This window comes from Jaculus jaculus, chromosome 9, assembly GCF_020740685.1.
Source record: "Jaculus jaculus isolate mJacJac1 chromosome 9, mJacJac1.mat.Y.cur, whole genome shotgun sequence".
Lineage (NCBI taxonomy): Eukaryota > Metazoa > Chordata > Mammalia > Rodentia > Dipodidae > Jaculus > Jaculus jaculus.
Genome location: NC_059110.1, coordinates 105,123,227 through 105,136,504, shown reverse-complemented (window position 1 = coordinate 105,136,504; position 13,278 = coordinate 105,123,227). Strand labels below are relative to the sequence as shown.

The following is a 13,278-nucleotide window of genomic DNA, read 5'->3' as shown; positions in this document are numbered from 1 at the left end:
CCTACACACTCCTTTCTTGCATTTAGGCCATACAGTACCACCTATGGCATGTTGCTATAACTGTCCTAGTAAGGATCCAATTATTCTAAAAGGGTAATTCATCTGACAGCCTCTTGCCCAGCTGTTATAAATGAGAAACAAAAGTTTTGGGGTGTGTGAAGGAAAGGTGATAATGGAAAAACAGGCTAGTCATGCCAGAAAGGAACCATGAGTCCAAGAATGCAGTGGCCTCAAGAAGGTGGATCAAAGAACAAGTTTTGCCTCATAGCCTCCAGAAAGTATGCAAGCCTACTGATACCTTGATTTCATTGACTCCCAGTCTTCAAAACCTCAAGACAATATGTCTCAGCTTCCTGTGGCTTCCCAGGGACTCACCCTCTTTCTGGCCCCCAGCCTGTTTCTGCTTTTCCTGGACCTCGCAGTGCCTCTCCTTTGCAGGATTCAGTAGTGCTTCTGCTCCTCAACACCCTCATCCTTCTCATTATTATTATACGATTATTATTTTCACATACATCACTTGAAGTGGTGAGGAACAATGTTTTGCAGAGTCAGACCTTCCTTTTTGTCTTTTCCTTTCTTTTCTGAAATAAAAAGGAAATACTGGCAAGATCTCACTACAGCCTACATTGGCCTGATCTGGAACTCACTCTGTAGTTCCAGGATGGCCTTGAACTCATAGCAATCCTCTGCCTCTTGACTGCTGGGATTAAAGGCATGCACCTCCACAACCTGTTCCCTGCCTGCCTGTTTCCTCCCCACTCTTTCCTTTTTTCCTTCTTTCCTTCCTGTCCTTACTTTCTTTCTCTCTCTTTTTTTTTTTTCTGAAGCTGAGTTTCTCTTTAGCTCAGGCTAACCTAGAATTCATTATATAGTCTCAGACTGGCCTTAAACTCACAGAAATTCTCCTACCTCTGCCTCCCAAGTGCTGGGATGATAGGTGTGCACAACAACAACTGGTCCTTGTTTTCTTTCTTTTCTTAAAGTTTTTTTTTTTCTTTTAATTATGCACAGGCAGAAGGGGAGATAATAAGAGAGACAGGGAGAGTGGGTGTCACAGCAAATGACCTCCAGATGCATGTTCCACTCTTTGCATTTGGCTTTACGTGGATACTGGGGATTTGAATCAGGGCCATAATGCTTTGCAAGCAAGAACCTTAAACCACTAGGCAACCTTTCCAGCTTTCTTTTTCTTTCTTCAGTGTCTGTTCTGATTTATTAGCTACTGAGTTACTCCTGCATTTAAGACCTGGGTTGTGCCATGGAGGGCTGGGGCCGTAAGAGTGCTCCTCACTGTACCTTCCTTGGCTTACACCACATTATTTTACTTTTGCACTTAAATTCTGTAATCCTTTAAAGTCTCTCCAGAACCTTTAGGGTAAAATGCTAATTACCAGATGGTAAGACACTCATGATCAGGTCTCTGCTACTATTTTGTAATTATTTCTTCCAAATTGAAATTTACTAGTCTCATGAAATTCCTGAAATTTAGAAGATTCATAAGGCTCCCCTCTCCCAAAATTCATATCAAGGGGAACAAACTCTAGGTAGAAGAGAATCCCTGACTATGCTGCCTGCAAGGCATGCAGGGAACTGCAGGGATACAATTTTCATGTTAGGATGGGCTTCACAGGGATGCAGCTGCCTTTGTCATCCATTCTCCTGTACGTGTCCCATCACCCAGACTCTGTCAGTAATCCCCGTAAATGCACTGGTTGACCTAGTTGCACTGTGATGCAATCTTTACTTTGGTCTGCTGTTGGTGTCTTCTCTTGGGTGAGCAGATGGTTGCTCATGTCTCCTTTGGAACGGTCACACAACAGCTGCCCTCTCAGACTTACGTCACTGAACTCCTCTTGCTCTAGGAAGCCACAACTTTCCATGTCAATCCATCTTGTTTCCCTTTCTGATATTCCACCTCATGTCTTCTTCCCCCATGGAATGTGCCTGATCCTTAGAATACTGGCTGCCCTGTGGTGCCCTCCTTTCCTTCTATGAATTGATAACTTTTGAATGCCCTCTGTGAGGATCCTGGAACCATAGTAAGATAGCAGACATTTATGCGTCTCTGGCCCACTGCCTCCAGCTCTGGGAGGTCATAGGGAGCCACCTTTTCCAACTCTCTTACCCAGGGCCATGTATGGATAAAAGCTGAGGGCAGGTCCAGGAAGAGCTTCCTGGTCAGGTCCAGAGACCTGGAGTTAGCAGAATATAAGAGGGTCTTTTGACTTGTATAGAGGCTTGTAAAATTCTGAGTCATGCTTCAGAAGGGATACAAGTACCACATTCTATTTTTCCAGTCTGCGGAAAAGGAAAAAGTCTTCCCTTCCAAAAAATACCACATAGGCTGGAGAGATGGCTTAGTGGTTAAGTGCTTGGCTGTGAAGCCTGAGGACCCCAGTTCAAGGCTCGATTCCCCAGGATCCATGTTAGCCAGATGCACAAGGTGTCCCATGCATATGGAGTTCATTTGCAGTGGATGGATGCCCTGGCATGCCTAGTCTCTCTGTCTCTATCTGCCCATTTCTCTATTTGTCTATCCCTCTCAAATAAATAAATAAAAATAAACAACAAAAAAATTCCACATAAAGCAGGGACTGGGAAAGCAGTGGCTGCTTTATTTATTTATTTGGCAACTGGCTCTCACAGGAGATTGTCAGCTCCCAGAAGTTAGAAGTCATCTTTGTTTGCAATAATAATACTTGATGCAATGTCTCTTTCAGACAAAAAATACTATTTTTTGTTACTGCTTTGGGTAAATATGCTTTGAGAGACAGTATTTCGCACATTTTTTGCTGAAATGTATTAAGTGCATGTGTGTAATTTTGCTCAATTGCAAATGTGTTATATACATATATATGTGATATATATTTATAATAAACACATCTTATTATTTTTATAAATATGTTTAAAATGGTACCAAACAACCTGTTAGTTCCTCCACAACATAATTAGCACAATATTCTTACTTTTACAGCCTTTGTTTTAGAAATTTTCCATCCCTCATCTGGACAATTAAAAACAAAACAACTCACTGATTTTTGTGTCTTTGTTATCTTCATTAGAATGACATTCATTCCACTGTGGTCATAACTAGTTTTTCAAAATGTTTCTCCATAGCTTAGAAATATTCTATAATTCTTCCCTTTTTAGAGAAGATATCTAAAGTCCTTTATATTACAGAAGACTATAATAATCTGGCTCTTACCAACCATGCTGGCTGGCCATTTCATTCATCATAACTACCTTGTATGCTTTCCAGACAGACAGAAGCATCCACCATTCCCCAGAGCCAATGTACATTTTCACTTTTCCTTGCCTGTGTTGTCTGGCATTCCTCATACTCTCCTGTTTTTCTACTTGGAGTGTTCACGTCCTAATGTCCTTCCCTCCTTCAGCCTTGAACACTCAACTCTGGAAGACTACTTTAGACTGAAAATAACAGAGCCCAATATCAAGTGCCACAAACACTACAATATCACTGAACAAAGTCCACGATAAAGTAGTTCCCCAGTTAATTCAACCCTCAGCTGGGCCATAAAAGATATGATCTCTTTTCTGCTTTTCATTTTGCCATCTTGAGTGTTGCTGTTGTTCCCACATTTATTCAGCAACTTGCCTTCATAATATTCCACGGATAGAAGGACAAATCACATGTCATGTCTGCATTCGTTTTCTGGAGAAACAGAACTAATAGATTGTGAGGAGAAGGATGGAGGGAAGGGAAGAGACAGAGGAAATTGGTACGCATAATTTTGGAAACTGACTGATTTAAAAATTGTCCTCATTTAAGGTACATGCCCAGTAAGAGAATAACTGGGTTTTTTGGTAACTCTATAGTCATCTTTTTCAAGAATCTCCATATTGCTTTGCAAAGTGGTTGTACCATATTACATTCCCACCAACAGTGGATTTAATAAATTCTTTTAATATCAACATTTAGACACATTTGGCTAGACACCTGTTACCATGGGCTAGTCAAGTAGATACAAAAATTATCTGTAATAATATTTCAACTAATTATGGAAAACATTAGCTATGTGAAACTCAAGGCCTGAGAAAGGCCTCACTCCACGAGTACGTGGCTTTATGGAGGTGAACAATTAAACAAAATCAGGACTTGGTCTAAAAGGCTGAAACTGCTCAGGGTTAGGTCAGATGAAGGCATATATGAGCAGGCAAACTAGGAGATATTATAAACCCCATGTTAGCAGAATCATGATTTTTAAAAGTTTTTATTTATTAGAGTCAGAGAGAGAGAGAGAGAGAGAGAGAGAGAGAGAGCACGCCAGGGCCTCCAGCCACTGCAAACAAACTCCAGACACGTGTGCCCCCCCCCCGTACATTGGCTAATGTGGGTCCTGGGGAATGAAACCTGGGTCCTTTGGGTTTGCAAGCAAGCACCTTAACTGCTAAGCCATCTCTCCAGCCCATGAAAATTCTTTATTAAATCAACATTTAGAAGAAAGAAAAATTCTTCTCTGTGGTTGTCTTAGCATTAGCAACCAAATAAAAATAGTGTCTTGAACATATGTAAAGAGGGAATATGACAACAGAAGGGAAAATATAATAGAGGGCAGAATCTTGCAGCGACCACGTGATGCTCTGCTAGAACACATCGGTGACTAAAGTCCAGGTTTCCTTTGCAGATGTAGAAGTAATTTAAGGAAGATTTATGACCTGGAAGGAATCTCCTTTGTTGCTTTAGTTACAAACTCTCAGGTGCAAAAAAAGAAGAATTATAAGTGTAATGAATGTCTGAAAGATCTTGAATATGAAAAACAGATTCTCCAGAATAACATGTAAATACTTCGATATGTTTTAAATGACAGACATCTGTATCACTTTATAAAGACATACTTCATGTGGCTTACATTGTTATGAGATTAGTATTTAAAAAGTTTGCCCATTTCTTGGTGAATTAAGTCCAGTTTTTATGTACACTGGGCCAAAGAATAAATGTGCCATGGTCTACTTATCAAGTTAATAACATTAATCTCTGAAGCTGTCAGCCAGCTGACTTTTTCCCCAAGTCACCCACTCTCCTTTCACCCTGACTATCTTCCTCCTATTGAAAAGCTACAATAAAATAAAGCTACAGTAATACTTGCTATCGTACTATGATACAAATGAGAAAAAAATGAGAGAGAAACTCAGGTGTTTGGTACACTGCTTTATCTTTATAAAGCTTATGCAACAAATACTACAGAAGAATAGAAAAAAGATGGGGCTGGAGAGATTGCTTAGTGGTTAAAGACCCTTATAGGCAAAGCCTTATGGTCTCAGTTTGATTCCTTAGTACCCATGTGAAAACAGTTGGCAAAGTGGTACATGTGTCTAAAGATTGTTTGCAGTGGCTATAGGCCCTGGCATGCCCATACTGTCTCTCTCTAATAAATTAATAAAAATATTTTTAAAGACATGAATAAATCCTGTGACCCTGATCACTATATGTTCTACCTGGTCACTAATTACAGAAACCTCAGAAGACAATCTTGTTTATTCTCAGTACCAGAGGTGAGTGAGGACCACATATTAACTTTCCTTGAGATCTTCCTTTCTGTCTCTCACATCTAGTCAGTAAAAAAAATCTTGGAATATGTCACCTTTTCCTTCCATTACCCTTTAACAGTCTTGCTGCATTCCCTTTGCCTCTCTCCATAGAGGCCTTGTATGATAAGGACCATAATTAGGGTAAGAGAGGTAGAATAAAACATGGGCCATCCATCTTCCTTTTAAATTAGTCATGATATGTTGCTGGCTCTCACCTGTCTTTGGTTCTCTGTGCTCTGACCCCATGCTGACAGCATCCAGTTCACTTGTTATTTTTTACACAGTGCTTGGCTGGATCTCCCGGGTCCTGTCCAAATGTGGATGTTGCTGAAGTGACATCTGCAATGGCATGCATCCCTGCAAGCTTTGTTGCCATGGTCAGCCTTTGTAGTTTCTATTAATTTGATGTTTAGAAATAGTCCTTCCTCTCTCAATCACATGTGGGCAGGCAGAGCCACTGCCTCAATCTCCCATTTTCTCTTTCCAGAGGAGCTTCTTGTAGATGGCAGAACCTTGGTATTATAGGCTCATGTGGATAAAATGTGTTTCTGATTAAGTTACTGCTCATTTAATAAACTTTCTTATAATGAAATATTCATTCAATGGGAAAGTTAGACTCGGTTGCATTTTAGGATACATTTCATTCCATTTAGCAAATGTGAACTTCTAGAAATGGCACCAGCTTTTGTGTGTGTGTGTGTGTGTGTGTGTGTGTGTGTGTGTGTTACTTTTTAACCTTATTAATTAAATTACACATATATAGGGCTATATCATATGATACTTTGATACATCAGGACATTTAGTATTTCTATCTCCTAAAAAAGTTTAAGGAAAAAATCCTTTTTTTTTTTTTTCTTTGCTTAGGAAATAAAAGACAATAGATAACAATGAATGTGTAGTTACCTGGAACAAAGCTTCCCTGGACCACCTCCTTGTACGCCCACCAGCCTTCATGGATTTTTGGTGAATTCTGTTGAGCTAAAAAAAAAAAGCAAACAATAAGAGAGACTAAGATAGTAGTACAGAAACTGCTCTGGATATTAACACAAGAAGGATAAACATCCACAAAATTACCCTTGTCTATTCTAAAGAATCCTTGGTAAGCCAGTCAAGATGGCATATTCATTACCATGGTAGAACTTCAGGGAAGAAAGGAAGAAAGGTTTGGGGGCTCTAGTAATCCTCTTTATTCTTCCCCATTTCTTCAAAAACATCACCCATGTCTCATAAATTTTTATTAAAAAGTATTTTGGTTAAAGGCAGTAATTATGTAATTAGTAATCTCTGCTACTAGTCTGAATTCTCTTTGCACCTGTCCCTGCTCTCACACATACACATATCACATGACTCCTGCTGAATTCAAGGACAGGGAGCAAATTGTATGTAGTGGTCACGCAAGAATGCCGGATCTGCATAGAGGCCTGTATTTGGAGAGGTGGAGAGTTTGCTAATGAAGTGAAGCTAGAAGACTGAATGTCAGATGGCTAGCTTTCCCAGAGATGCAAAATAACTGAAAATAGAAAGATACACAACAATGGTGTAGGTCTGAGATAGAAGACAGATATTAGCGAGGTAGTCAGGGTAACAGAACCCCCAAAGTGAATGGATTTTATTCCTTGACTAAAAGCAGGGAATGTCACTAAGCTTTCCTGGATATTACACCTCCAGGAAAGATCTGTAGCTAACACTTATACCCTTCCTAGAGGACAGAAGCTCTGACCCTTACCTATGATTACTGGCAAAGCTATAAAATCTTGTCTCTGTCCACAGTGACCTGCCAAACTGTGCTTCCTCATGTAGCCATTTCCAATAATAATAATAATAATAAACCTCATATCTGCTGGGAGTGCTGGCACATAGCTTTAATACCAACACTGAGGAGGCAGACATAGGAGGAACTCTGAGTTACAGCCCTCCCTAAGACTACATAGTAAATTCCAGGTCAGCCTGGACTAGAGAGAGACTTTATCTCAAAACAAACAAACAACAAGCTCAGATTTGAGTCCCAAGGTGGGGTTTTCAAACCCCCTTTTGCCTCTGGGGAAGAGCTCTGCCCTCTTCCCTCATGGAGTTTCTCACAACCCCTCATTTCTCCCTGGGCAAGATCTCCACCTTGCTTCCTTCTCTTATGTTCTAGGCTTAAGACCCCTTCTCTTTGTCCTACTAAAGCTTTATGCTATAATAAAATCTTTCTGTACCTTATCCTCTGGTACCTAGATTTCATTGTTTGAATTCATAGGATAAGGATCTGGGGGCATCCGAAATTATTGGTACGTTGGTGTATAAGGAACCTACAATTCCTGTATTATTTTGACATCACAGAGAGATAAGTTGGAAAACTCATGATGCTGAGAAATACATGAATATGTGAGATCATATTGATATGGCGTCAGAATAACCTTTGAGTTTATGACGGGAATTGAGAAATTCACTTGTGAATTCATATATTCCTCTAAGTATAGCTTGCATGTAAATGTGTGCTTGTCCTCTTATTAATGAAACTGCACTGGTATTTCAATTTTCAGTCCCATTGGAGAAAGCTAAAATTGATCCAATGATACCTGTAGTTTGACTTGTATAAGCCAAATGCTCAACTTTTAATTTATTTATTTAAATCCTGTGATTTATTTTCAGCCTCCCTAGCTTTTGGGTACATCTTATGGATCATAGAGAGCAGGTATAAGACCATGGCTTTCAAAGCAACTATCTGTCGAGAGAAGTGTTGCTAAATTCCTCTGGCTTCTAGATGCACTTGTAATACTTAACTCCTTGATTTCCCAAAGCATAGGGATAATCTGTTGTTTTTATGACTATGACTCAGAACCATGAACTCTGTAGTTGATGGAGAGTTATTGATATAGGATAAATATAAAAGAGAAGTCAAATCTGGGACTGATAGTGCAGGAGAGTTTAGGAACATAAACAAAGAACTTATTTGAGGTTCTATGGACAGCTATTGCCTGCAAGCTCTCAGCACAGATCTATAGAATGACTCCATTAAAGTGCCCTGGATTTCCCGGTATGCTGGGTCCCATGCACTGCAGAATAGATGTTTCTACTGCACTTGAGGAAGATCCTAATCATAGCAGGAGTCCAGATCAAGAGTTATAAGTGGTAGAATTCACTAAGTGATTGGACAATGGACATTTCTCTTAGAGGGAAATGGATTAGAATTCAGAAAGTATTCTGACTTCTTCCTCTGAACCTTGGCACTTCAGGATACAACCTCTTTGTCCTCCTGAATTAATTGAAGGGTCATTGTAACTGAAACAAGAGGAGATTCTCAAAGGCTTAGGAATTCATGAGATCAGAGGATACATAATATACTCAGAGGCTAATAATGGTCCTTTTGTGAAACACTCTGTAATGCTCATCTGGATACAAATTAAATGCAATTTATAGACAGTACCACCCATCTGAACAAACCAAGTCAAAACTAAATCTTGATATTTTAACAAATGGTCCATGAACCAAACACTGCTGGTCATAGAGCCTGTCCTGAGCCTGGAAAAGTTGTGTATTTCTGCAAGCCTGAGAGCACCAGTTCAGGGAACATCACCTCCTAGCTTTGCATCAGAGATAAGCCAGGAGGTTTTCCTTATTTCAGCCAGGAATTGCTCGATGATATAAAAACTAGCATGTTTTATCCAATCAGGTTGTTATTGAGAAGTTTCAATAAGAAACACAGCTCTCCTCTTTAATATCAGAGGGTTGTTGGGGAAGCTGCACACCCTCTTGCATATGTTCCATTCTTTAAACACAGATTCATGTGGCACTCAACAATTTGTAGTAGCTTATGCAATTTTTTTATCTAAGTATTTTACAAACAACTTTGATTACAGTATTTATGCACTTCATTTAAAAAATTCAACATAGTGCTTTTCCTATAACATAATCAAGAAATGAAAATAATATAATTTATAATGAAACATATTTTAATGTGTAAAAGCTTATGCACGGCACACTGGACTAGAGACTGGCAAACTAGTTCTTGTTACTCAAACATGCCTACCTTATTATTTTGTTAAATTTTATTTATTCATTTGAGAGAGACAGACACAGAGAGAGAGAAAGGTAGAGAGAGAGAGAGAGAGAGAGAGAGAGAGAATGGGCATGCCAGGGCCTCCAGCCACTGCAAACAAACTCCAGATGCGTGCACCCCCTTGTGCATCTGGCTAATGTGGGTCCTGGGGAATCAAGCCTCGAACTGGGGTCCTTAGGCTTCACAGGCAAGCGCTTAACCACTAAGCCATCTGTCCAGCCCCCTTATCAATTTTTTTAAGGCCCAGAAGCTAAGAATAGTTTTGCAATTTCAAAGTGGTTGAAAATAAAATAAATCAGTGACAATACTCTGCAACATGAACAAATTTCAGTATTCACTCATTATTTTGGCTTATAGCCAGGTCCATTTGTTTACCTATTGTCTTTTGACACATGCAGTGGCAGAATAGTCAGCAACAGAAACCATTTTTCTATCTGGTGGTTTGATATAAAATGTCCCCGCATAGCTTCAGATGTTTACGATTAAGCCTCATCCTTAATCCCAGCATGAAACCTATGAGATATGGAGTCTTTCTGGAAGAGGTAAGTCACTGGAGGTGGGTTTGGGATTTTATAGCCTGTCCCTACTTGCCAGTACTAGTTAGCTCACTCTTGCTTCCTCCTCCCAGTTGATGTAATGAGATATGACACATGTGTCTATTCTTGTTAATGCCCCCCCCCCCCCCGCCATGATAAAATTTCCCCTCAAGACTCCAAGCCAAAATAAACCTTATCATTCCATAAACTGCTTCTGGTTGAGTCTTTTGCCTCAGCAACAAGAAGATAACTGTTACACTTTAGGTCTCTACTGAAAAATAAATAAATAAATAACAGGTTGACTGCTAATTTACACACATAATTTCAAACAAAACAATATGAATTTAATCCTTGAAATATAAATGAGAATTCCAAGAGATATAGTTTAGAATAAAGTATTGTATGTTTCCATATGTAAATAGTTAGGCATGACACATCTGAACATAAAATGAAGATGGATATTTGACTCAAACATGAATAAATAAAATTATAGCATTATATGGGAGATTTAAAAATACATGAATGACATTGGTCTCGTGGTTATGATTTTCCAGAATAAAGGAAATAATCATCACAAAGTATAGACAAAATGAAGTGCCACACTCTCAATTCTCATAGTATTTGCATTGCTGAAGAACAGAATGTATTAAAACTTCATAAGAGAAGCTTTGTGCTCATATGCAAAATGGAATTTGTAGGTTCAGATGCTAAAGCACTTTTCCACTGGAATGTTTGCTGGGACTGTTTGAAACTGTCTGCTATATAAGAGAACACATGGCACCCATGCCTCCCCTCTTCGCTGGTACTAATTGCAACTTTTTTATTACTGTATTCTCAAGAGCCCTCATTAATTTCCAAAATATTTCCCTAGGAACTGTGACACCTTGTTGATATCCATTGATCTCTGGGACTATTTATAATATTATTTATGTATTCTAAATGAGCTGGAGTAAAACATTAAAATTGAATGTTAAAAAGACATGAAAAATATGAGTCTACTGCTTTGCAGTTTGGCTTATTTTTGTTTTTCAAAGATCTGAATGTGCACTGTTATTTATCTGTCATCTTTCTGATTTTTTTTAAATGTAGGCATTAACAAGTATTAACTTTCCTCTTACAACTTTCATTTTATACCAAAAATTGTGGTATGTTGTGTTTGCATTTTCATTCAATTCTAGGAATATTTCAAACTTTGAGTCACAGCCATGGAGTGTTCCATGCAGTGACAATCTGGCCTGGGCCATAGGATGATGTTTTACTTAAATAGGTAAAAAGTTATTCTTTATGAGGAGAGAAGATGGATTCAGACATTCATGTACATATTGCTAGATACTCAGGAAATAAGGTGGGGATAATTTGAGAGAAGTCATTCCCTGAGGTGGGTAACTCTATAAAAGCACTGAACTTTCAGTTCAGAAAAAGAATGGAACTTTTCAAAAGCAGAACAACATAAGAGAGAGTTCACAATTCTTTCCAGGGGATTCAGTCCTAAGTGCTGAGTGAGTATAAATACAGGGACTACAGCCATGGCTTAAATCAGAGAACCTCAGAAAATACAGGCTATACTTTTAGTACCATATAATCTCAAGTTCAAAAAGTGGAAGCAAGAGAGGAAGAAAGGGAGGGAGAGAAAGAGAGAATATATGAGTGCAAGCAAGTGACAGAGGAAGGTAGGTGAATATGGGACAGAGACTCAAAAACACATGTAGGGGCTGGAGAGATGACTTAGTGGTTAAGATTCTTGTCAGCAAAGCCAAAGGACCCAAGTTTGGTTCCCTAATGCCCACATAAAGTCAGCTGCACAAGGTGGGACATGTATCTTTAGTTTTCTGTTTTGTTTTTTTTTGTTGCAGTGGCTAGATACCTTGGTGCACCCATTCTCTCTCTCTCTCTCTCTAATAAATAAATAAATAAAATATTTAAAAGATAAAAGGAAAGAACAATAATTAGTATTGGATGGATCACTGAATAGAATTTCAGTCTGACCACACTAGAACCTTGGAGTCCACATACCATAAAGGTACCTAGAAAATATTCTCTTCTTGGTATTAAACTGGCACAGTGTCAAGAAGCCATTTAAAAAAGGTTTGTGAAGTCAATGTCTAAGCATCTGTAGAGGTAAAGGTCCCTCTCTGCTTGATATACTCTGTGAAAGAAAGGACAATGTCAGGAAATGGTATTCTGAGTGTTTGCCTGCAAAATCCCTCCACCTAGAGGGGAGAGATGTCAAGTCGGAGCCATGGAGTATCCCATGCAGTGACAACCTGGCCCGAGCCTCAGTCTAAAGTGAGACTCACTGGCTCCCAGGAGAGGGGTGTATAGCCACAAGTGTACAAAGTTTCCAATGCTATGGCATGTCATTAGAAACCTCACGGAAAGATCCATACACTTCCAAGAGATAGAAAGACCACCTAGAACGAGAGTACCTACTGCCAGGCCAGCAGACCACTTCCCCTGGTTATGTGGCAAACAACACGGGAAGCAAAACACCACAGCTTACATCTCCAAGGCATTTCCCAGTGATCCATGGAATTTCATTTTCATCCTTGGTAATGTCTTCATTTTCATCTATAATTATACTAATATGTGTTTTTTGGTCATTTTTGCTAAGAGTTTGCCATCTTATCTTTTCAAAGAAATGTCTCTTTGCTTATGTGGGTGTTGAGGAAGCAGACCTGGGTTCTTTGACTTTGCATGCAAGTACCTTGACCACTAAGACATTCTCCAGCTCCGAGAATGCATTATTCTTCACCTGACAACTTTCTAATTTTTTAATGTAGGCATTAATAATTATTAATTTTTCTCTTACAACTATTTTTTTTTTCATTTTTCATTTTCATTCAATTCTAGGAATATTTAAAATTTCCCCCTGATTTTTCAATCAACCACCCATCATTCATTACATGTTAGTTCCTGGGATTCTCTGTTCCATCCAGAGAGTGTGTGTTTTATGCTCTTGTCATCTGCAGTCATTGCTGCTTTAGCTATCCCCTCCAACCAGAAGTGCAAGTAGAATTATATAAGATTTTAGCAGATAATAGGAGAGCTGGACAATCTGAATAAAATCCATTATAAGGGATGGGACCCCAGAGTTCTTGGTAGCTGTATTGTTTCAAAACATGTGTTGTGAAACACTAAATTCACCCTCCA

At 39.0% G+C, this 13,278-nt stretch overlaps 1 protein-coding gene across 2 annotated transcripts in view; it reads right to left on the bottom strand.

The window, feature by feature from the left end:
- Ca10 (carbonic anhydrase 10) overlaps nucleotides 1-13,278 on the bottom strand; it is a 546,239-nt gene that overhangs the window by 441,113 nt on the left and 91,848 nt on the right. For both annotated transcript variants that reach the window (XM_045159300.1, XM_004655625.2), the window contains exon 3: nucleotides 6,454-6,528. In XM_045159300.1, the coding sequence (XP_045015235.1) occupies nucleotides 6,454-6,528 (75 nt within the window). The remainder of the gene's footprint in view (nucleotides 1-6,453; nucleotides 6,529-13,278) is intronic.